General features: G+C 37.6%; 1 protein-coding gene and 1 long non-coding RNA gene across 2 annotated transcripts; one reads left to right on the top strand and one right to left on the bottom strand.

The window, feature by feature from the left end:
* Positions 1-10,488: 10,488 nt before the first annotated feature.
* Positions 10,489-13,248, top strand: LOC130049097 (uncharacterized). The gene is made up of 2 exons (XR_008797620.1): positions 10,489-10,794; positions 10,985-13,248. It is a non-coding gene; the product is annotated as an uncharacterized LOC130049097 (long non-coding RNA).
* Positions 13,249-18,094: 4,846 nt separating this feature from the next.
* Positions 18,095-25,624, bottom strand: LOC125661359 (procathepsin L-like). The gene is made up of 9 exons (XM_048893349.2): positions 25,336-25,624; positions 22,879-23,018; positions 22,343-22,448; positions 22,078-22,227; positions 20,948-21,071; positions 19,601-19,701; positions 19,185-19,350; positions 18,544-18,649; positions 18,095-18,339 (listed from the first exon to the last, which is right to left on the bottom strand). Exons 2-9 carry the CDS (start codon positions 23,016-23,018, stop codon positions 18,240-18,242), a joined length of 993 nt encoding a protein of 330 aa, XP_048749306.1. The 5' UTR covers positions 25,336-25,624; the 3' UTR covers positions 18,095-18,239.
* Positions 25,625-26,175: the final 551 nt, after the last annotated feature.

The following is a 26,175-nucleotide window of genomic DNA, read 5'->3' as shown; positions in this document are numbered from 1 at the left end:
AAACCCCCCAACAACATCACTACACAGGTAATAAGCCTACCTATATTCAAACACCGACCACACAGAAAACACGCATTCCACCAAAATCTGTGTATTTTTATGGGTCAATACTAGTTGCGTGTGAATATTGTTTACATTCAGTTGATATAAAGGGCAAGTGTGAATAAGGCATAATAATCCTTGTATGCCCTCGGTGTTGAAGGTCTTTATTTTTCAGTGCGTGTACAGTCAGTGTATATGAAGGACATCGTGAACAAGGCATAATAATCCTTGTTTGTCCTAAGACTTTATTATCTTCGTGTGTGAATAATTGCATTCAATTCATGAAAAAGCGGCCACCGTCCCCCTGCTTGCCCCGAATCCCATATCCATACCAAGCAAGCGGAGCAATCTGTAGTTAAGATGACCACACAAACAACAGACAATTAATAGACCAAACAACACCGAAGCGAATGACAGCCTGAATCCTCACATCACAACGACCACGGACTCCCGAGAGCGCTGACCACAAAATCCCAACAACATCACTACACAGGTAATAAACCTACTTATATTCAAACACCGACAACACAGAAAAAACGAATCCCACCAAAATCTGTGTATTTTGATGTGTCAGTACTAGTTGCGTGTGAATATTGTTTACATTCAGTTGATATAAAGGGCAAGTGTGAACAAGGCATAATAATCCTTGTATGCCCTCGGTGTTAAAGGTCTTTATTTTTCAGTGCGTGTACAGACAGTGTATGTGAAGGACATCAGTGAACAAGGCATAATAATCCTTGTTTGTCCTAAAACTTCATTATGTTCCTTTGTCAATAGTTACATTCAATTCATGAAAAAGCGGCCAACAGCCTGCCTCTACTGAAACAAACACTGACCACATAGAAAACATGCATCCCACCAAAATCTGTGTATTTTTATGGGCCGATACTAGTTGCGTGTGAATATTGTTTGCATTCAGTTGTATAAAGGTCAAGTGTGTATAAGGCTTAATAATCCTTGTATGTCCTCGGTGTTAAAGGTCTTTATTTTTCAGTGCGTGTACAGACAGTGTATGTGAAGGACATCAGTGAAGAAGGCATAATAATCCTTCTTTGTCTTAAAATTTCATTATGTTCCTTTGTGAATAGTTACATTCAATTCATGAAAAAGCGGCCAACAGCCTGCCTCTACTGAAACAAACACGGATTCAACCAAATTATGTGTATTTTCAGGAGTGAATACTAGTTGCGTGTGGATATTGTTTATATTCAGTTGATATAAAGGGTAAGTGTGAACAAGGCATAATAATCCTTGTATGTACTTGGTGATGGGCCTCTTTATTTTTTTTATTTCCATGTGTTAATACTAGTTACATACATTTTGAAGTGTGAGAATGCTAGTTGTATTCAGTTCATAGAAAGGGCATGAGTGAAAAAGGCATAATAATCGTTGTATGCCCTCGGTGTTGAAGGTCTTTATTTTTCAGTGCGTGTACAGTCAGTGTATGTGAAGGATATAAGTGAAGAAGGCATAATAATCCTTGTTTGTCCTTAGACTTCATTATTTTCCTGTGTGAATAGTTACATTCAATTCACGAAAAAGCGGCCAACAGCCTGCCTCTACTGAAACAAACACAGACCACACAGAAAGCACACATCCAACCAAAATCTGTGTATTTCCATGGGTAAATACTAGTTGCGTGTGAATATTGTTTACATTCAGTTGATATAAAGGGAAAGTGTGAACAAGGCATAATAATCCGTCAATGTCCTCATTGTTAAAGGTCTTTATTTTTCAGTTTCTGTACAGTCAGTGTATGTGAAGGACATCGTGAACAAGGCATAATAATCCTTGTTTGTCCTAAGACTTCATTGTCTTCCTTTGTGAATAATTGCATTCAATTCATGAAAAAGCGGCCACCGTCCCTGCTTCCCCGAATCCCATACACATACCAAGCAAGCGGAGCAATCTGTAGTTAAGATGACCTCACAAACAACAGGCAATAAACAGACCAAACAACACCGAAGCGAATGACAGCCTGAATCCTCACATCACAACGACCACAGACTCCCGGGAGCACTGACCACAAAATCCCAACAACATCACTACACAGGTAATAAACTTACTTATATTCAAACACCGACCACACAGAAAAAACGAATCCCACTAAAATCTGTGTATTTTGATGTGTCAATACTAGTTGCGTGTGAATATTGTTTGCATTCAGTTCATATAAAGGACAAGTGTGAACAAGGCAAAATAATCCTTGTATGCCCTCAGTGTTAAAGGTCTTTATTTTTCAGTAGGTGTACAGTCAGTGTATGTGAAGGACATCAGTGAAGAAGGCATAATAATCCTTGTTTGTCCTAAAACTTCAATATGTTCCTTTGTCAATAGTTACATTCAATTCATGAAAAAGCGGCCAACAGCCTGCCTCTACTGAAACAAACACCGACCACAAAGAAAACACACATTCAACGAAATTCTCTGTATTTTCAGGGTTGAATACTAGTTGCGTGTGAATATTGTTTACATTCAGTTGATATAAAGGGCAAATGTGACCAAGGCATAATAATCCTTGTATGCCCTCGGTGTTGAAGGTCTTTATTTTTCAGTGCGTGTACAGTAAGTCTATGTGAAGGACATCGTGAACAAGGCATAATAATCCTTGTTTGTCCCTAGACTTCATTATCTTCCTTTGTGAATAATTGCATTTAATTCATGTAAAAGCGGACACCGTCCCCCTGCTTGCCCCGAATCCCATATCCATACCAAGCAAGCGGAGCAATCTGTAGTTAAGATGACCACACAAACAACAGACAATTAATAGACCAAACAACACCGAAGCGAATGACAGCCTGAATCCTCACATCACAACGACCACGGACTCCCGAGAGCGCTGACCACAAAACCCCCCAACAACATCACTACACAGGTAATAAGCCTACCTATATTCAAACACCGACCACACAGAAAACACGAATCCCACCAAAATCTGTGTATTTTGATGGGTCAATACTAGTTGCGTTTGAATGTTGTTTACATTCAGTTGATATAAAGGGCAAGTGTGAACAAGGCATAATAATCCTTGTATGTCTTTGGTGTTAAAGGTCTTTATATTTTTCAGTGCGTGTACAGTCAGTGTATGTGAAGGACATCGTGAACAAGGCATAATAATCCTTGTTTGTCCTAAGACTTCATTATGTTCCTTTGTAAATAGTTACATTCAATTCACGATAAAGCGGCCAACAGCCTGCCTCTACTGAAACAAACACCGACCACACACAAAACACGAATCCCACCAAAATCTGTGTATTTTGATGTGTCAATACTAGTTGCGTGTGAATATTGTTTACATTCAGTTGATATAAAGGGCAAGTGTGAACAAGGCATAATAATCCTTGTATGCCCTCGGTGTTAAAGGTCTTTATTTTTCAGTGCGTGTACAGTCAGTGTATTTGAAGGACATCGTGAACAAGGCATAATAATCCTTGTTTGTCCTAAAACTTCATTATGTTCCTTTGTGAATAGTTACATTCAATTCATAAAAAAGCGGCCAACAGCCTGCCTCTTCTAAAACAAACACCGACCACACAGAAAACACGCATTCAACCAAATTCTGTGTATTTTCATGGGTGAATACTAGTTGCGTGTGAATATTCTTTACATTCAGTTGATATAAAGGGCAAATGTGAACAAGGCATAATAATCCTTGTATGCCTTCGGTGTTGAAGGTCTTTATTTTTCAGTACGTGTACAGTCAGTGTATATGAAGGACATCGTGAACAAGGCATAATAATCCTTGTTTGTCGTAAGACTTTATTATCTTCCTGTGTGAATAATTGCATTCAATTCATGAAAAATCGGCCACCGTCGTTGCTTACCCCGAATCCCATATCCATACCAAGCAAGCGGAGCAATCTGTAGTTAAGATGACCTCACAAACAACAGGCAATAAACAGACCAAACAACACCGAAGCGAATGACAGCCTGAATCCTCACATCACAACGACCACGGACTCCCGAGAGCGCTGACCACAAAACCCCAACAACATCACTACACAGGTAATAAGCCTACCTATATTCAAACACCGACCACACAGAAAACACGCATCCCACCAAAATATGTGTATTTTTATGGGCCAATACTAGTTGCGTGTGAATATTGTTTGCATTCAGTTGTATAAAGGTCAAGTGTTTATAAGGCATAATAATCCTTGTATGTCTTTGGTGTTAAAGGTCTCTATATTTTTCAGTGCGTGTACAGTCAGTGTATGTGAAGGACATCGTGAACAAGGCATAATAATCCTTGTTTGTCCTAAGACGTCATTATGTTCCTTTGTGAATAGTTACATTCAATTCACGATAAAGCGGCCAACAGCCTGCCTCTACTGAAACAAACACCGACCACACAGAAAGCACACATTCAACCAAATTCTGTGTATTTTCAGGAGTAAATACTAGTTGCGTGTGAATATTGTTTACATTCAGTTGATATAAAGGGCAAGTGTGAACAAGGCATAATAATCCTTGTATTTCCTTGGTGATGGGGCCTCTTTATTTTTTTTATTTCCATGTGTTAATACTAGTTAGATACATTTTTAAGTGTGAGAATGCTAGTTGTATTCAGTTCATAGAAAGGACATGAGTGAAAAAGGAATAATAATCCTTGTATGCCCTCGGTGTTGAAGGTCTTTAATTTTCAGTGCGTGTACAGTCAGTGTATGTGAAGGACATAAGTGAACAAGGCATAATAATCCTTGTTTGTCCTTAGACTTCATTATTTTCCTGTGTGAATAGTTACATTCAATTCACGAAAAAGCGGCCAACAGCCTGCCTCTACTGAAACAAACACAGACCACACTGAAAGCACACATCCAACCAAAATCTGTGTATTTCCATGGGTAAATACTAGTTGCGTGTGAATATTGTTTACATTCAGTTGATATAAAGGGAAAGTGTGAACAAGGCATAATAATCCGTCAATGTCCTCATTGTTAAAGGTCTTTATTTTTCAGTTTGTGTACAGTCAGTGTATGTGAAGGACATCGTGAACAAGGCATAATAATCCTTGTTTGTCCTAAGACTTCATTATCTTCCTTTGTGAATAATTGCATTCAATTCATGAAAAAGCGGCCACCGTCCCTGCTTGCCCCGAATCCCATATCCATACCAAGCAAGCGGAGGAATCTGTAGTTAAGATGACCTCACAAACAACAGGCAATAAACAGACCAAACAACACCGAAGCGAATAACAGCCTGAATCCTCACATCACAACGACCACGGACTCCCGAGAGCGCTGACCACAACCCCAACAACATCACTACACAGGTAATAAACCTACTTATATTCAAACACCGACCACACAGAAAAAACGAATCCCACCAAAATCTCTGTATTTTGATCTGTCAGTACTAGTTGCGTGTGAATATTGTTTACATTCAGTTGATATAAAGGGCAAGTGTGAACAAGGCATAATAATCCTTGTATGCCCTCGGTGTTAAAGGTCTTTATTTTTCAGTGCGTGTACAGACAGTGTATGTGAAGGACATCAGTGAACAAGGCATAATAATCCTTGTTTGTCCTAAAACTTCATTATGTTCCTTTGTCAATAGTTACATTCAATTCATGAAAAAGCGGCCAACAGCCTGCCTCTACTAAAACAAACACCGACCAAACAGAAAACACGCATTCAACCAAATTCTCTGTATTTTCATGGGTGAATACTAGTTGCGTGTGAATATTGTTTACATTCAGTTGATATAAAGGGAAAGTGTGAACAAGGCATAATAATCCGTCAATGTCCTCATTGTTAAATGTCTTTATTTTTCAGTGCGTGTACAGTCAGTGTAGATGAAGGACATCGTGAACAAGGCATAATAATCCTTGTTTGTCCTAAGATTTTATTATCTTCCTGTGTGAATAATTGCATTCAATTCATGAAAAAGCGGCCACCGTCGTTGCTTGCCCCGAATCCCATATCCATACCAAGCAAGCGGAGCAATCTGTAGTTAAGATGACCTCACAAACAACAGGCAATAAACAGACCAAACAACACCGAAGCGAATGACAGCCTGAATCCTCACATCACAACGACCACGGACTCCCGAGAGCGCTGACCACAAAACCCCAACAACATCACTACACAGGTAATAAGCCTACCTATATTCAAACACCGACCACACAGAAAACACGCATCCCACCAAAATCTGTGTATTTTGATGTGTCAATACTAGTTGCGTGTGAATATTGTTTGCATTCAGTTGATATAAAGGTCAAGTGTGTATAAGGCATAATAATCCTTGTATGTCCTCGTTGTTAAAGGTCTTTATTTTTCAGTGCGTGTACAGTCAGTGTATGTGAAGGACATCAGTGAAGAAGGCATAATAATCCTTGTTTGTCCTAAAACTTCATTATGTTCCTTTGTCAATAGTTACATTCAATTCATGAAAAAGCGGCCAACAGCCTGCCTCTACTGAAACAAACACCGACCACAAAGAAAACACGCATTCAACGAAATTCTCTGTATTTTCAGGGTTGAATACTAGTTGCGTGTGAATATTGTTTACATTCAGTTGATATAAAGGGCAAATGTGACCAAGGCATAATAATCCTTGTATGCCCTCGGTGTTGAAGGTCTTTATTTTTCAGTGCGTGTACAGTAAGTCTATGTGAAGGACATCGTGAACAAGGCATAATAATCCTTGTTTGTCCCTAGACTTCATTATCTTCCTTTGTGAATAATTGCATTTAATTCATGTAAAAGCGGACACCGTCCCCCTGCTTGCCCCGAATCCCATATCCATACCAAGCAAGCGGAGCAATCTGTAGTTAAGATGACCACACAAACAACAGACAATTAATAGACCAAACAACACCGAAGCGAATGACAGCCTGAATCCTCACATCACAACGACAACGGACTCCCGAGAGCGCTGACCACAAAACCCCCCAACAACATCACTACACAGGTAATAAGCCTACCTATATTCAAACACCGACCACACAGAAAACACGAATCCCACCAAAATCTGTGTATTTTGATGTGTAAATACTAGTTGCGTGTGAATATTGTTTACATTCAGTTGATATAAAGGGAAGTCTGAACAAGGCATAATAATCCTTGTATGCCCTCGATGTTAAAGGTCTTTATTTTTCAGTGCGTGTACAGTCAGTGTATTTGAAGGACATCGTGAACAAGGCATAATAATCCTTGTTTGTCCTAAAACTTCATTATGTTCCTTTGTGAATAGTTACATTCAATTCATAAAAAAGCGGCCAACAGCCTGCCTCTTCTAAAACAAACACCGACCACACAGAAAACACGCATTCAACCAAATTCTGTGTATTTTCATGGGTGAATACTAGTTGCGTGTGAATATTCTTTACATTCAGTTGATATAAAGGGCAAATGTGAACAAGGCATAATAATCCTTGTATGCCTTCGGTGTTGAAGGTCTTTATTTTTCAGTACGTGTACAGTCAGTGTATATGAAGGACATCGTGAACAAGGCATAATAATCCTTGTTTGTCGTAAGACTTTATTATCTTCCTGTGTGAATAATTGCATTCAATTCATGAAAAATCGGCCACCGTCGTTGCTTACCCCGAATCCCATATCCATACCAAGCAAGCGGAGCAATCTGTAGTTAAGATGACCTCACAAACAACAGGCAATAAACAGACCAAACAACACCGAAGCGAATGACAGCCTGAATCCTCACATCACAACGACCACGGACTCCCGAGAGCGCTGACCACAAAACCCCAACAACATCACTACACAGGTAATAAGCCTACCTATATTCAAACACCGACCACACAGAAAACACGCATCCCACCAAAATATGTGTATTTTTATGGGCCAATACTAGTTGCGTGTGAATATTGTTTGCATTCAGTTGTATAAAGGTCAAGTGTTTATAAGGCATAATAATCCTTGTATGTCTTTGGTGTTAAAGGTCTCTATATTTTTCAGTGCGTGTACAGTCAGTGTATGTGAAGGACATCGTGAACAAGGCATAATAATCCTTGTTTGTCCTAAGACGTCATTATGTTCCTTTGTGAATAGTTACATTCAATTCACGATAAAGCGGCCAACAGCCTGCCTCTACTGAAACAAACACCGACCACACAGAAAGCACACATTCAACCAAATTCTGTGTATTTTCAGGAGTAAATACTAGTTGCGTGTGAATATTGTTTACATTCAGTTGATATAAAGGGCAAGTGTGAACAAGGCATAATAATCCTTGTATTTCCTTGGTGATGGGGCCTCTTTATTTTTTTTATTTCCATGTGTTAATACTAGTTAGATACATTTTTAAGTGTGAGAATGCTAGTTGTATTCAGTTCATAGAAAGGACATGAGTGAAAAAGGAATAATAATCCTTGTATGCCCTCGGTGTTGAAGGTCTTTAATTTTCAGTGCGTGTACAGTCAGTGTATGTGAAGGACATAAGTGAACAAGGCATAATAATCCTTGTTTGTCCTTAGACTTCATTATTTTCCTGTGTGAATAGTTACATTCAATTCACGAAAAAGCGGCCAACAGCCTGCCTCTACTGAAACAAACACAGACCACACTGAAAGCACACATCCAACCAAAATCTGTGTATTTCCATGGGTAAATACTAGTTGCGTGTGAATATTGTTTACATTCAGTTGATATAAAGGGAAAGTGTGAACAAGGCATAATAATCCGTCAATGTCCTCATTGTTAAAGGTCTTTATTTTTCAGTTTGTGTACAGTCAGTGTATGTGAAGGACATCGTGAACAAGGCATAATAATCCTTGTTTGTCCTAAGACTTCATTATCTTCCTTTGTGAATAATTGCATTCAATTCATGAAAAAGCGGCCACCGTCCCTGCTTGCCCCGAATCCCATATCCATACCAAGCAAGCGGAGCAATCTGTAGTTAAGATGACCTCACAAACAACAGGCAATAAACAGACCAAACAACACCGAAGCGAATGACAGCCTGAATCCTCACATCACAACGACCACGGACTCCCGAGAGCGCTGAACACAAAACCCCAACAACATCACTACACAGGTAATAAGCCTACCTATATTCAAACACCGACCACATAGAAAACACGCATCCCACCAAAGTCTGTGTATTTTTATGGGCCAATACTAGTTGCGTGTGAATATTGTTTGCATTCAGTTGTATAAAGGTCAAGTGTGTATAAGGCTTAATAATCCTTGTATGTCCTCGGTGTTAAAGGTCTTTATTTTTCAGTGCGTGTACAGACAGTGTATGTGAAGGACATCAGTGAAGAAGGCATAATAATCCTTCTTTGTCTTAAAATTTCATTATATGTTCCTTTGTGAATAGTTACATTCAATTCATGAAAAAGCGGCCAACAGCCTGCCTCTACTGAAACAAACACGGATTCAACCAAATTATGTGTATTTTCAGGAGTGAATACTAGTTGCGTGTGGATATTGTTTATATTCAGTTGATATAAAGGGTAAGTGTGAACAAGGCATAATAATCCTTGTATGTACTTGGTGATGGGCCTCTTTATTTTTTTTATTTCCATGTGTTAATACTAGTTACATACATTTTGAAGTGTGAGAATGCTAGTTGTATTCAGTTCATAGAAAGGGCATGAGTGAAAAAGGCATAATAATCGTTGTATGCCCTCGGTGTTGAAGGTCTTTATTTTTCAGTGCGTGTACAGTCAGTGTATGTGAAGGATATAAGTGAAGAAGGCATAATAATCCTTGTTTGTCCTTAGACTTCATTATTTTCCTGTGTGAATAGTTACATTCAATTCACGAAAAAGCGGCCAACAGCCTGCCTCTACTGAAACAAACACAGACCACACAGAAAGCACACATCCAACCAAAATCTGTGTATTTCCATGGGTAAATACTAGTTGCGTGTGAATATTGTTTACATTCAGTTGATATAAAGGGAAAGTGTGAACAAGGCATAATAATCCGTCAATGTCCTCATTGTTAAAGGTCTTTATTTTTCAGTTTGTGTACAGTCAGTGTATGTGAAGGACATCGTGAACAAGGCATAATAATCCTTGTTTGTCCTAAGACTTCATTATCTTCCTTTGTGAATAATTGCATTCAATTCATGAAAAAGCGGCCACCGTCCCTGCTTCCCCGAATCCCATACACATACCAAGCAAGCGGAGCAATCTGTAGTTAAGATGACCTCACAAACAACAGGCAATAAACAGACCAAACAACACCGAAGCGAATGACAGCCTGAATCCTCACATCACAACGACCACGCACTCCCGGGAGCACTGACCACAAAATCCCAACAACATCACTACACAGGTAATAAACTTACTTATATTCAAACACCGACCACACAGAAAAAACGAATCCCACCAAAATCTGTGTATTTTGATGTGTCAATACTAGTTGCGTGTGAATATTGTTTACATTCAGTTGATATAAAGGGAAAGTGTGAACAAGGCATAATAATCTGTCAATGTCCTCATTGTTAAAGGTCTTTATTTTTCAGTTTGTGTACAGTCAGTGTATGTGAAGGACATCGTGAACAAGGCATAATAATCCTTGTTTGTCCTAAGACTTCATTATCTTCCTTTGTGAATAATTGCATTCAATTCATGAAAAAGCGGCCACCGTCCCTGCTTCCCCGAATCCCATACACATACCAAGCAAGCGGAGCAATCTGTAGTTAAGATGACCTCACAAACAACAGGCAATAAACAGACCAAACAACACCGAAGCGAATGACAGCCTGAATCCTCACATCACAACGACCACGCACTCCCGGGAGCACTGACCACAAAATCCCAACAACATCACTACACAGGTAATAAATCTACTTATATTCAAACACCGACAACACAGAAAAAACGAATCCCACCAAAATCTGTGTATTTTGATGTGTCAATACTAGTTGCGTGTGAATATTGTTTACATTCAGTTGATATAAAGGGCAAGTGTGAATAAGGCATAATAATCCTTGTATGCCCTCATTGTTAAAGGTCTTTATTTTTCAGTGCGTGTACAGTCAGTGTATGTGAAGGACATCGTGAACCAGGCATAATAATCCTTGTTTGTCCCAAGACTTCATTATCTTCCTTTGTGAATAATTGCATTTAATTCATGTAAAATCGGCCTCCGTCCCCCTGCTTGCCCCGAATCCCATATCCATACCAAGCAAGCGGAGCAATCTGTAGTTAAGATGACCACACAAACAACAGACAATTAACAGACCAAACAACACCGAAGCGAATGACAGCCTGAATCCTCACATCACAACGACCACGGACTCCAGAGAGCGCTGACCACAAAACCCCCAACAACATCACTACACAGGTAATAAGCCTACCTATATTCAAACACCGACCACACAGAAAACACGCATTCCATTAAAATCTGTGTATTTTTATGGGTCAATACTAGTTGCGTGTGAATATTGTTTACATTCAGTTGATATAAAGGTCAAGTGTGAATAAGGCATAATAATCCTTGTATGCCCTCGATGTTAAAGGTCTTTATTTTTCAGTGCGTCTACAGTCAGTGTATGTGAAGGACATCAGTGAACAAGGAATAATAATCCTTGTTTGTCCTAAAACTTCATTATGTTTCTTTGTGAATAGTTACATTCAATTCATGAAAAAGCGGCCAACAGCCTGCCTCTACTGAAACAAACACCGACCACAAAGAAAACACGCAATCAACCAAATTCTGTGTATTTTCATGGGTGAATACTAGTTGCGTGTGGATATTGTTTACATTCAGTTGATATAAAGGGCAATTGTGAACAAGGCATAATAATCCTTGTATGTCGTTGATGATTGGCCTCTTTATTTCTTTTATTTCCATGTGTTAATACTAGTTAGATACATTTTCAAATGTAAGAATGCTAGTTGTATTCAGTTCATAGAAAGGTCATGAGTGAAAAAGGCACAATAATCCTTGTATGCCCTCTGTGTTGAAGGTCTTTATTTTTCAGTGCGTGTACAGTCAGTGTATGTGAAGGACATTGTGAACAAGGCATAATAATCCTTGTTTGTCCTAAGACTTCATTATCTTCCTGTGTGAATAATTGTATTCAATTCATGAAAAAGCGGCCACCGTCCCTGCTTGCCCAGAATCCCATATCCCTACGAAGCAAGCGGAGCAATCTGTAGTTAAGATGATCATTCAAACAACAGGCAATAGACAGACCAAACACCGAAGCGAATGACAGCCTGAGTCCTCACATAAAAAACGACCACGGACTCCCGAAATAAAATTTATTTATTTTTTTTTTTTTTTTTTTCAAAGTATGCAAAAACATTGTAAACTCTAACAAGTTAAATGTTCTATTGAATTTTATACTTTCAAAATATAATTTTGCTGAAATTGCATTGCAAGTAAACTTTCAATCATAACATTTCACCTGTTATTGGCTGAGGATTATTTCCAGATGTTTTATAAGAAACAATATTTTTCAATGAAACATATCTAGCAGAAAACACAAAAGTTAACTCCTCTATGCCACTATGCTATACAAGTACCAGATATATTGATTCTACATTTAGATTGGTTGTCATGGGAATACCACTATTGGATATCTTTGACAGGAAAATAATGTGATGGTTTTGATCGATTGATTCAGGTTTTCCGCCGTTTGGCAATATTTCAGCCATTTTACGACGGGATGGTTTTGAAAAAAAAAATCAACATCATTAACATATTTTAAGTTTATTAATACATTTCTGAATGTATTTTCACAATCTAAATGGAACAAGGGTAGGAAGACAATCTGGGCAGATTTCACTTATCCTAAAGGAATCCAACTAAAACGTTTTACCGGACATAAATATTTATTTTTTTTAAAAAAAATCTGCAGCCCCTGATGAAACCATTAAACTCCCATAACATATATCCACTGGTCAACAGCCCTCCTCGGTTAAACAGTCGACATACACAGGAAACACTCGCGGATACCCGACGGAAACGTGTTTAATTTCATGTGTGTGAATACCAGTTTCATTTCCCTATTTGTGACTGTTAGTTACATTGAGTTTATTCCTTGTATGTCCTTGGTGGTGGACCTATTGCTGTTGAATTTCCTGTGTGCGAGTACTCCTTACATTCAGTTTATATGAAAGACATCAGTGAGGAAGGCATAATACTTGTATTTGTATGTGTTTCCTTGTGAACGAAAGATTGTTTACTATGCACTACAAGAAACAAATAACAGATCTCGTTGTCTCCCTTGCACAGTTGTTTTTAATATTGATTTGTTTTTGGAAATAAAAAGAAAATTGCAATCAAGTTTAACTGGTTATCTGTGTTATGGAGAATTATGGCCGGGTTTGATGTGACAATTATCATTCTCTGATTGGTTGGTGTTTTATATCCCTTTTAGAATTGTCACTGATCACATACCACCGCGGTGGCCGAGAGGTTAGAACGTTCGCCACGAATGCGGAAGGCTGGGGTTCAAACCTAAGTCGTTAAAACAGGTAGTGACAGTTCCATCGCCAAGCGCTCAACATCAGGTGTGAATGTCACGGGTCCTCGGAGATGACCTTAAAAACGGATGCCCCGTGTCACAGTAGGTGTGGCACACTAAAATACCCTCACTGCCCAGTGGCCGTAAGCGCCGAGCATAGGCCTAAATTTGAAGCCCTTCATCGGTCTTTGTGACGTCTACATGCAAGGTGAAGATAACGAACAGTGATCAATCCCACAACTCCCACAAGCAACACAAAACAGACAACTGGGCAAACACGGACCCCGGACACACCAGAGGCGGGACCAGGCGCCCAGGAGGAGCAAGCATCCCCCGCCGACCGTCCACACCCGCCGCGAGCCCCACATTCCGACCAGGCAAACGAAGCCATCCACAGCCAAAACCAGTGCGCCAAGAACGGCCCAACACTCGGTACGAAACACGCCAGACAGCACCCGACCCAACGTGAGGCTGCACTGACGAACCAGATCGCCACAACGACCACAGAATTCGCGAAATGCCGACCCCAACCGAGACCGCCGAAATCCCCGCACCACCAACCCGCCTGCCAGCAGCCCACCCCGACCCCAAAACCGACCACACCCAGAACAAGCCCCCGCACACCGAATCAGTTGAGATATACAAACACCACATGCAGGCGACAAAGGAACACCGCCACACAAATGCGGTAAGCCGACGACGGAGAAGCCGAAACCACCCCGCCTGCCACACAGCCGAGCCGCCAGCCCGCCGCCAATGTCTACTTTCAACAAAATATCCAAGCATGAAGCAGAAGCGGACGACCCCGCGGTGTCCCCCACCTCGAGCCCACAGGGAAGCTTTCATGTAAATCTCGGCTTTTCTGGCTTAGTGGTTCTTGAGAAGAAGATTTTAAAAGTTTTTCCCTATATATTTGTATGTAAAACTTTGCCCCCCCCCTTGTGGCCCCATCCTACCACCGGGGGCCATGATTTGAACAAACTTGAATCTGCAATATGTCAGGAAGCTTTCAGGTAAATTTCAGCTCTTCTGGCCCAGTGGTTCTTGAGAAGAAGATTTTTAAATGACCCCACCCTATTTTTGCATTTTTGTGATTATCTTCCCTTTGAAAGGGACATGGCCCTTCATTTGAACAAACTTGAAAGCCCTTCACCCAAGGATGCTTTTGGCCAAGTTAGGTCGAAATTGGCCCAGTGTTTCTGGAGAAGAAGTCGAAAATGTGAAAAGTTTACGGACAGACAGACAGACGGACGCCGGACAAAATGTGATCAGAATATTGGTGCAAATTAAACTATTCTAAACGATAGAAATTAATTTATATTAGGATCAGAATATTAAATGGCATTATTGGTGTAAGTTTGCAATTAATTGCATATAAAAACCAAATTTGGAAAGGTTTGCGGAAGTATAAATGATGACCGATGTTGTGTTTGACTTTCAATTGTGCAGGTAAAATATCCTCGGATATACATTGTACTATGTTTTTGGTAAACATACATTTCCAAATATTTGTATTTCCAATATTTTTGCCTTCGATTATATATCTTCACGAACTGTAATAATAGTCATGTCCTTATAGGTGTGGGGTCAATGTGTGTAGGGATCTTGATGAATATAGTACGTATTTTTCAACGACTGGGAATTCATACAAAAATGAAAGTAAAATTTTAATTTCATATATATTTGAAATAGTTCATACCTTCGTGCATTTTCAAAAATGGAATTCTTAAATTCCTCAGTCCACATATAACTCTGTAACTAGTACTGGTAGTTTTAGCATTTTATTGTCTGGATAGGGGACATGTTTATATTGTATTTATGATAAATGTATAGAATGAGGGGGTAGCCCTCTCCCCCTCCCCCTTAATAGAGATAAATTGCATTTCATTTGGGTACTGAAGCGTATTACATGCCAGTTTACTACCCATATGCACTGCAACGGTTATAATAAATATAACAGGCTTACGCGATATTGCAAATTTATTCTTTATTTGTGCAGTAGTTTGTTTCTTTTGTGTGTCAAAACACAATGGGAACGTCGACGATGTCCCCCTCCCTCTCTATCCACCATAGAATGTTCATTCAATGAAGTAGATCCCCGTTGGGATCCGGGGTAGTCCTCAGTACCCCTTGCTTATCATAAGACACTACTAAATGGGGTTGGCCTTCGGGTGCGATCTCGAAAACCGAGGCCCCGTGTCACAGCAGGTGTGGCACAATAAAGATCCCTCCCTGCTTAAAGGCCGTTAGCGCCGAGTATAGGCCTAAATTTCACAGCCCCTTCACCGGCAATGGTGATGTTGCCGTGTGCATGGGTGGAACATTCTAGAGCGGGACGCTGAACGATATGCAACCAAACATTATATGAGGAGATTGCGTCCCTGCGTTCATTTATACTGATTGTGTGCAGGAGGGAGGTTAAAGGTTAGCCTCTATAACTACCGCAGATATACACATGGGACGCACTAATCAATGTTAAAGACTCTTAACACAAGCAAAAATGGATACATGCGTTGACATCATATATTTTTATCTTTGTGTGGTTGTATTAAGTACAAATATAAAATAGTTTAAAGATGAAGGACTTCTCTATGAACTCTATTACCCCTCTTTATATGAATTCTACCAGCTCTTCTGCACGTATTTAAAAAATCAAATCCCTTTTTAAAAACATTGACAATCATTATATTATACAATATTTACATTAATGGAATTTTTACAGAAACATTTGAACTGTTTATATACACGAAATGATCTTTTTTACCTGTTTATGTATTTTTAACTTTTATATCCGTCGGATGGGACGTTAAAGGGTGTCCCGTGTCAAGGATCACAGCCCCTTGGCACCCAAAAGATCGTTCCCCTAATTTTCGAAAAAGAATAGGCTCACTGGGGGCCATCAGAGAAACTCAAGCACTCACAACCAACCATATTTCAATTAAGTAACCGCCGTAAAATGGCTGAAATATTGCCTAAATGGCGTAATATCATAATCAAGCAATCAAGTATATCCTTCCTGTTAAATGTATTCATTTCAATACTAAAAACAAATCTAATTTCATTTTCGGAAGAAGAAACTTGTTTGTAGCAAGTGCCCTTACGGTGAGGTATGAATGGGTTATCCCTCTTTAAACATCAACACGATCTGTACCAACTGGTAGAGTCTTACACAGAAATAGAAATAAGTTTTAATCAATTGGGGGATTAAATTTGATATGATGCACTTCAGACCCGTCGAACCGTTTTTCAATTACTTATTCATGACTTTTTAGTTGAATACTATGCTCTCATGGTGTTGCTTTGGAAAACAATATAGTGCCTGAGCGAAGGATATGAAACTATTTAGCTTTCAAAAGCAATCACGAGAGCATAGTACCCACTTAATTAAACAGTCATTAGTGGGTTTGATGAATTGCATGATAAATTCAGGCATCGTCATTTCTATATCATAAAACTTGTATCCATAATATTTGTTTTCTTTCTGCGATTAATATAAAATCAGTTTTCATAGCCAATTATGCAATTTTACTTGTCATTCCCCAAATATTTAATGGTATAGAAAATGAATATATTTTTTTGTATTTTAATTAATTTCTAACAATTATAATCGATAATATAACTAACAATGTGTTTTATACAACCATTACAAGTACTCTCTGTTTCACCAATAATAACAGGAAGAATACTAGTGGTTTATTTGTTGTAAATATACACAACAGATCTACGAAAGTTGAAGTTTGGTGTACATGTACTAATTAATTCGGTACAACTAATATTGACATTATTCATACAAGAAGTAGGTGTATTTTGATTACATGTACTTATTTGATTTTGATTCATGTTTTCTGTATTTTCTAAGATTCTAAATTTGTTGCTTCTAACCTTATTTTATTTTCCTTAAACTTGTCTGGTAAATGAAAGTGAAGATAACGAACTGTGATCAAGGAACGTAGCTCGGTTATAAATGTACCTCTGTGCACTTCGCACCATATGACGTCACAGTAAAAAAAAATACGTTCATAGACTCGACATAAGGACTGGGCACGATCGCTTATAGAGTATACGACGTTATCCAATGAAATTCCCAGGATTTGTCATGTGATTCACTAGAGTGTAAGGGGGGGGGGGGGGGGCATTCGGAGACGACGTTTACTCCACGGTTGTCTAGAATAAATGTCTTACAGTAAGACAAGATAACAAAAAAACCAATGCCCCTTCCTCCCCCTTAAAACACTTCAGAATCCAGAATCGAGATGGAAAGGTGGAATAGGATTCATCCTGCAGTACACGGGTTCCGCCTCACGTTTCCACTGTTCACTGCTTCTGGTACCAAAACAAAGTGGGGGTAACCACGTCAATCAAACTTTGTACGTAACAATAACCAACTTCGCTAGTAAATATAAGGGGAATAGGATGCTGTAAGCCCCCGTCCCGCCCCCCCCCCCCCCCCCCGCCCCCTCTCTCTGTGTGTTACTACGTGCCTGCACTTATGATTCATATTCAGTTATGGATTCTCTTATTCTAAAGACGACAGCAAAAAATGAAATAACAGCAATTTATTCAATCAATTGAGTAGATGAATGAAATGAATTTATATTATTATGTACAAAGTAATGTACTTAGTGTTTTCTAGCTGTAATCGAAAAACAGAACAAAGAAAAATAGTGTATGTTTTAATAATGGTTTTGTTTTATGCGATGTTCCTCGTCATGTTTTACAAACTGTCAATCACAGTTCAAATGAAGGACGGTAGTGCATAAACATGTGGGCTGATCTCATGGATTTAGGACGCGGATCCAGCCACTTTACACGACGGGGTAGCAGGCCTGAGTAGCGATTCCACACTGGTTTTCCTTGTTCCTGGACATCTCAATGTATCCTTCCATCCCCCAAGATTTACCCCAACTGAAAAAAAAAATAATTTATCTAAATTAATTTGAAATTCTAGTCTATATAATCCAGACGACGATGCGTATTAAGTTTTCGACCATGGCTTTTATTTGCTTTCTTTAGCTATTACACACAAGGACGCAAAAGAGGAGGGGTATGAAAATGAAGAGAAAAACTTGATTATATTGATGTAAAAAGACACTTAGATCCGCCCCTTACCTGTTTTTCACAAGCCAGAAGTCTTTGCCTCCATCTGTCCCGTACCCCACTACCAGTACACCATGGTCCAATTTCTTGGAGCTGCAACGACGCTCGCTGTAAACCCCTACAAAGAATAGACTGGTATTTAGTTGTTCAACTCCTCATATGATTTTAAAATTAATGATAATTAAAAACCCACACATATGAAACACTGGTGTACCTAGTTTTTCTTATTTTGAAACCCCACTGACCCCCTTCACGATAACAAAACTGCATCAGAAAATATTACCTGGAGGTAGAGGTGGGGGCGTGCATCACTCTAACAGAACAATATCACGATATGCAGTGAAACCAACCAAATGAAATCAACTGCTAGATTTTAATGTTATCAAATCACCATTGAAAGAACGAAACTCTTTGACTTTTATTCTATTTTTAAAATAACAACATAAATACATGAACATAACATGAGGGATGTTTTTATAGTAAGCAAGTCATTAAGGCATTCTAAAAGGAAAGGGGTTCTTTTTTTTTTTTTTTTTTTTTTTTTTTTTTTTTTTAGAACGATGTATAAGAAATAGGTTCTTTTTTAGAACAATGTATAAGAAATAAAGATGAACGTGAAACTTATGCATGAAATCGAAAACACCTAAATTTACCTCTCCTGTACAACTGGAAAGAGGAGTGGCTTGCGTCAATACCGACCGAGATTGGTCCAATGGTAGCTACTGCCTGTTGAAGATCATCTTCACTTCCGGATTTGATGTCCTTGTGGGAGGTCTCGGTTGCGCCAACATCAGACGCTTTGAAGTGACATTTGCCATTCTGGAAAGCAGTACAAAAAGAATATCAGTTACACTGAATCTGGTTTTACGAGAAGAGAAACACACAATAGGAACACTCAGCCCGTGTCAGCGAGACTGCCGGGCATAACAATGGAAAATATGGACCCACTACTTAAAAGTTAGAGGCGACGAAATGTTTTAACCGAGATAATTACCCTCCGTATGGATAGGTTATATTGATAATAATACCCCTTTTAAATAATCAAAATACTGGATCCACCTGACATTACCTTGGCATGGTAGGGATAAGATTCTTCTGTATCAATACCCTTGTTCTTCTCAATGTACTTGAAGCCTTTATCCATCAAACCACCTTGGCAACCTTTGTTTCCTGATTTCACAAAATATTTCATCATTTAAAAATCATTCATTAAATACGCATAGCAAAATTGATTTACATGTATCTGACACACACATGAAGCTGCAAGAACGATAACTGGGGATAACAACCATCAAAAGCACATGTCTTTGATTAAGTAACCTATCAGACGTCTTTTGTGTTAGAGATACAAAACGTATAATCCGTACAGCGGGATTTTTTCTGTGGGTTTAAATTCAGTGATTATCTAGCTCAGAGGTAAACACATAATAAATTATAATTTTAGCGGAATATATTTTGGCGGGCATGGAGTTACCAAACATGAAAACTAATAAGTGTTGTAGTGTTGATAACGTTTTACTATCATCAGAAACAACTGATATTAAAAACAAATAGTACTTTATTTACCTCCCAAGCTAAGGAGTGTTAAATGTACTTTTGACACACACAAAGGGGAAAAACACTTGCTATACAGAGTGAATAATTTTGTAATGCATTCTGTCTTCTTTTGAACTTGTCTTTAAAGACCGAGAGGTGGCGAAGAGCTGTAACCACGGTATTATGCTACGTCATACATATGGGGAGTGTGTCGCATACAGTTATTCTCTTCCATTAGTGATGTAATGATATTCTGGGGCGACATTTTTTGTTCGTTCAGTCTAAGAATTTACCATGTTAGTGAGCAGTGTGATATTCATTGTAATATTAGACTGTCTCAGTATTGATATTTTTCAAAATCGGATTGTCTCAGGAAATTCAACAAATGAAATTTAAAGGGCAATGTTTGATACAGTTCTGTATGACCAACAAAAAACCCAAACAAACAAACAAAACAACCCAGATAGTTTTTTGGACCTTACGGGCAACAAGCTGTCTAATATTTTTTTCATACATATTTGTATTTGGCCTATATCCACTGTATAACAAAAGTTCGATACTGAGTGAAGTTAATTATATTTGGAGAATAACAAGTTACTATAGCCCAGCAAACATTTGCAAGGTTTTTGCATTGGTCAGCTTTAGTAGAAATGAGAATGCCTATTGGTGGAGAGAGGAAGAATGTTTTCAAAACATCACATATCGTAGATATAGGGTATTTTCTATTTTGCGAAAAGTAATTTGAACTGATGACAGATTAAGTAGTGTAATACAGTAAATTAAGAATTAATGACAGCAAATTTTAGCTTATATTTTGTTAAATATTCAGAACGGCCTCAATACATTGAACATGTGAATGAAACATGTTTTAAAGGTTTACCCTCAGCTTTGGAGCAGTCGACGAGATTTTGTTCAGACAGGGATACCAATTTATTGGTGGCCTTGAAGTGCTGGCCTTCAAGTGACCCTGTAGTGGAGAAAGCCCAGCAGGAGCCGCACTGACCCTGTAAATATAGAGGGTTAAACGTCATACACATTGTGTACCTTCAAATTATAATATACATAATAACTATCATAAAAATGATAGTGTCCTATGTAAGCGGTGTAATGATAGAAAACGTCCCATATACCCGCAATGTAGCAAAATGAAAATTACACGGTGCATTTTTCGGTAAAATCGCGTTACATATCATACGTGAATGTCTAAAGACTCACTCGCCTGTACATCCATTTTTATTAACTTAAAGGGGAAACTGAAGCCTGCAAGTTTGAATTTGGCTGTTTACAGGAAGTTGTCATTGCAAACGCTTACAGCTTCTTTTAAGTCTTAGATACGGAACTTTGACCTTTTACGGCTTTACTACGCTGTTATTGTGTAAGACATTTGACATATAAACCTGCATAAAATCGAGAAATTTAATATGAAGGTAGAATATCCTTCCTTTGATGAACATTGCAATCATTAAGTGCACCGAAAAGGCATTATTCGTCTTTCAATTCTACATGGTAATTATGTGTCCACAACATATCGACCACCTTTTGGTCTCCATCTTTGTGCAAGGTGTGCTCCACTGTTGTCTATATACAATTGTGATATTATGATAATTTATGGGCAGTTCTTTGCAAGTTAGGTAAGCGTAATTTAATTTTTGGAATCAAATGGCGGTTTCCGGTGAAATGGCAGTCAATTTGAATCAAGAAAAGTGACATTTCAAAGTGTTCAGTTTTACAATCTTATTTCACTTTTTTACAGTCCTAAAGACTTAAGAACTATCATTGAGGTTAGTTGTTTACGCGTTTATTCTTTGGCGATTGTGAAATCGCCGTTTCGGAGCAATTCTGCAATTCTCTGCTACATTGCGGGTACACGAGAGGCATGTTGAGGGGTTGTCCTGATACACAGATATATTTAGATTATTCTAACCGTCAAAATAAAGGAATTTATTACTTACGAGTTGAATACAGATATACTGCGAACACAAAACATTTTGCAGTAGCGTGCTGGCTCACCTGATTTTTTACTTCAGTGACGTATCCTTTTGGTCTCCAATCAACGGAAGTTGGTAGGTCTTTTACATCAAGTGTGGCCTCGAATAGGTTGTGCTTAGTCTTATTCGACATAACCAAACCATTCATAACTTTTCCGAATTCTTCACTTGTCTAAAATTAGAAAAATATATTCTACAATAACAAAAATTTAATCAAAAATAAATTCAGATTAAATAAATAATAACAATATTAGGCAATGGTCTCTCGCTTCTCTTTCTCACTATACCATATCTCCATATTCGTTCATCCCCAACCAGTATGTGTGAACTCCGCGGTCCGCCTCTAGGTTGTGCTTCTCAATAATCCCGATATTGTCTTCCCAGATTTGTCGTCTGCCAAAAGAGTTGCTTTTGTTACATGATAGTTAGTAGCACCCTGAACGCTGTCTTACAAATTAGTGTATAATTAAAGGTGGCGGATCTAAAGGTGGTATGGGGTTTTTAACCTCCACCCCTCTTTGGTTGAGCATTTTGAACAGAAAGGAAATGTGAACTATTTTTGGATCTTCAACCCTAACCTTTTGAAAAAATTCTGGATCCGCCCATTGTTATTTACGGCAACTATTCCGACTGACTGATTCCGACGGATTCAAAGAATCCGGTTGATTGATCGATGACTCAGAGCTGGGTATATTAGCAAGTAAATCAATCGATAGATATATTGATAGATACTCGAAGATTGGTTTTCAAATTGATTGATTTATTTCAAAATGTTGGAATACGCATATATGGATCTGGGAGATTCATGCGCATGCGTTATCACCTGTTATGCTCTTCTCCTCCATAGTTCTTCCTGTAGGTGACCTTGAACATCTCCCATTCGTTATCCAGCATGACGTCAAACTGGATAGCCAGGGCATGAACACTCACCAAGGCGAACACGGACAAAGCAAGGCGCAACATCTGTAAAAATGAACACGGTAAGATATGTAGAGACAAGGTTGCACGTTTTGGTATGTAAATATCGTAAGGTTGAAACAGGGATGGAAGTATAAATATGCAAATATCATTAGGTTAAAACAGAGTTTGCAAGTACGAATTCGCAAATACCGTAAAGTGAAGTATAAAAATGCAAAATAAAAAATTATGAATGTGCAAATACGTGGGGTTGAAAAGTGGAGAATATGAAAGCCAACGAATGTGTTATTCTAATAAAACTTAAAAAGAATAATCATCATTATCAGGTGTGTTTTCATTTACCTTGAATTACATATAAGCAATAATCAATAAATGTCTATATAAAAGGTTATGAAATAGAATCTTCGTTGTTTTACTGTATCAAAAACTGAAGTAGAATGGAGGTGGGCCATGGGTAGCTCAAGATGTTGGCCGTATCAAATGAGGTAGGAATATGTTTTGTTAACGTAGAATTTTCTATTATTTTATCAAACAACAAATGTAGATCGATCATTTATACCTGAAATGCAACAATATTAAGATTCTTTTTTAAAGATTTCAATTTTCGAATTCTTAAGTAAAGATTTGTGAATAATGCAAACATAAAGATGATTTCATAGAAAATATGGGTTTTTAGCAATAGTGAAACATTTAAAAATAGTTTTGCAAAATTACATTTGTGGGTATTTTATGGCCATAATCTGAATGGCTACGAGTTAAAGTAATTCCACCCTCCTGTGATGTCATCAGATTTTGCAAAATCAATGATTTATTTACATTTATGCGTGATAGGAACATAAATTTGGTTGGAGTCTTTTCCGATAGTTATTGTAAAAAAATTTGTTAAAAATAAACTATTTTAAAAGTCTAAGTTATAGATGAATAATCAATTATACGTTTTAAAATATTAAATCCAAGGGCAATAACTCTGTTTCTATTGATTACTTTATCAAGTCTATTATGCGATAGATTTCCTTTAATTTTACAGACATTTTGTATATTTTTGTGAAGATACAGTTTCATGAAATTGTTATGATTGCTACTATATCGTCATGACCAGTTTGTATGAAATTTTGATAACGCTGTTTAAGGAAAATTGCAATTTTCTGACTGTGATATATGATTCTGTTTATGTACGTCTCGTATCTTAAAAAGTGTGATGACATATGTATTTTATTTGATAATTTGTTAGTTTTAACTCTAATGAATGGAAATAAATACATTTTTCAAACTTGTATCAGATAAAACTGAGAGTAATGGACTGTAATCTCGCATATAACTGCCTTTAGCTTCTTTACTTGAAAATTAGTGTTCTATGCTAACATTTCTAGTCAGGCATACATGGATCTTAAAATTCGTAAACGATGTTTCCATTCACTTATTTCATCTCTATGATAACAGTTCGAGTAAATGAACCTCGTTTATTAGTGCCTCATCTACGTTGAATCCGTGCAGACCAAATTAGAGCAGCAGAATAACATCTTTAAGGACAACAACAAAAGACATTAACAACCGACAACAAAGAAGGACAACACGTACCGTCACACCAACAACAAACCATTGTTATTTAACCACTACCAATAGTAAAGTTAAACAATTAAATTATTATACTAGTACAACATTTTTCATATCAAAATTTAGAAACATAAATTTCTAAAAGATATATACATATTATGTAAAACACTAAATCAGCGTAGTATAGTTGCTCCTTTTCACATAAAAACTTTATGATGCAAAATATTTTACCAAAAGGTGTGCGGTTTTTAGGAAAGGAAAGCCATCATACGATTTCGTCACACTTATCTTGTCCAAATCCTACTTGGCATATTTCTTACTTTTTAACTTTACTATTCTAAATCGATTTTTATTTCAAAAGGTCACTTGAAAAAATATAAATTATACTGAAGAATTAGTATCTTTTTGCGATCAACCTGGAAAAATCCTCAGGATTCCTGAAGTTTATGGCATTTACTTTTAATGATTTTTTTTTTACTTTTAAAGTATTAAATACATCCCAGGATTGCTCACTAAAATGATTTCTTCATTTAAACTTGTCAACTAGGTTAAAAACACACAGTCTTGGTAAATGAAATTTATTATTTGAACCCCGGGATTAATTGGGTAAAAACAAAAAAGAAGGTCCATATAGGAAAGAGAGTTCTAATTTTATTCATGATATGTTTAGGATTCTCAAATTTTCTAATTATATACAGCCGGGTCAATTTTTTAATATACATTCGTTCTCAAATTACTATACTTATGTTGGATTATTTGTTTGAAATTGTCATCAGCGGATTATTGGGTAAAAAACAAAATAACATACCGTTCTGGCGAAGAGAGACAGCACAAATAAAATCCGCTGTCAAATCGTCCTTCATTTAAAAAGCTGGAATGGGGTTCAGCAAAGGGGATCGGCTTTCACTTTATCATTAACATCATAAGCAAATACATTGCCAATCAACAAAAAAGAAAACAGAAGGAAAGGAAAACTTGGAATACGGTATTTTACTAAAATAGAATTTACAGATAATTTTTTTGCAAGGCTTAATTTGGTGTTAACAATACAGAAACCCTAAACCATGGTAGATTGATGGGAACATTTCTTTGCTGATAAGAATATTTGTATTGCGACACAAATTTTAAATTGTGACCTCTCTGAATTCAACGTTCGGTCATTATATTCTTGTTTAGATATATGCCATCAAGTTTATGGAAATACCTGGTACAAATATCTGTATGTAAATCATGTAAAGAAATGGAACAAGAAAGGAAAATAATATTTTTGAATTATATGGAAAAACAGCAAGGTTGTCATTCCTTTCTCTGATGAAAACGTTACGTATATTCATATACGCTTACAGCAATCAATGCACACAAACAATAATAACAAGGAAACACACACACAAAGGACACAACCAACACGTCATTAGTATTTTTACAATATTCAGTATAAATTTGGAGGATTTCAATATATATTTTCTTTCACAAATGAAACGATTGTTTATCCTCCCCACCCCCCAAGAAAAATATAGCTTAATAAAGATTTTGTCCTCGCTTCAATTATTTTCTTGAACCGAAACACTTCACTTTAATCTCTAAGGAAAATTATACTAGATATTGATAATATAAGAGTCATTTGAATTTTTATTTTTGACATGATGTA

Source organism: Ostrea edulis, chromosome 8 (genome assembly GCF_947568905.1).
Source record: "Ostrea edulis chromosome 8, xbOstEdul1.1, whole genome shotgun sequence".
Lineage (NCBI taxonomy): Eukaryota > Metazoa > Mollusca > Bivalvia > Ostreida > Ostreidae > Ostrea > Ostrea edulis.
Note: the sequence above shows the minus strand (reverse complement) of the source record. Positions and strands in the feature narration are given on the sequence as shown.

Bases quoted from the DNA above. Each gene is read 5' to 3' on its own strand.
- LOC125661359 (XM_048893349.2), bottom strand. From the start codon at position 23,018: ATGTTGCGCCTTGCTTTGTCCGTGTTCGCCTTGGTGAGTGTTCATGCC. The intron at 19,351-19,600 runs GTAATGTCAGGT...ACTGCTTTCCAG, and splicing joins CTTATCCCTACCATGCCAAG to AATGGCAAATGTCACTTCAA. The intron at 18,340-18,543 runs GTAAGGGGCGGA...TTTTTTTTTCAG, and splicing joins TTCTGGCTTGTGAAAAACAG to TTGGGGTAAATCTTGGGGGA.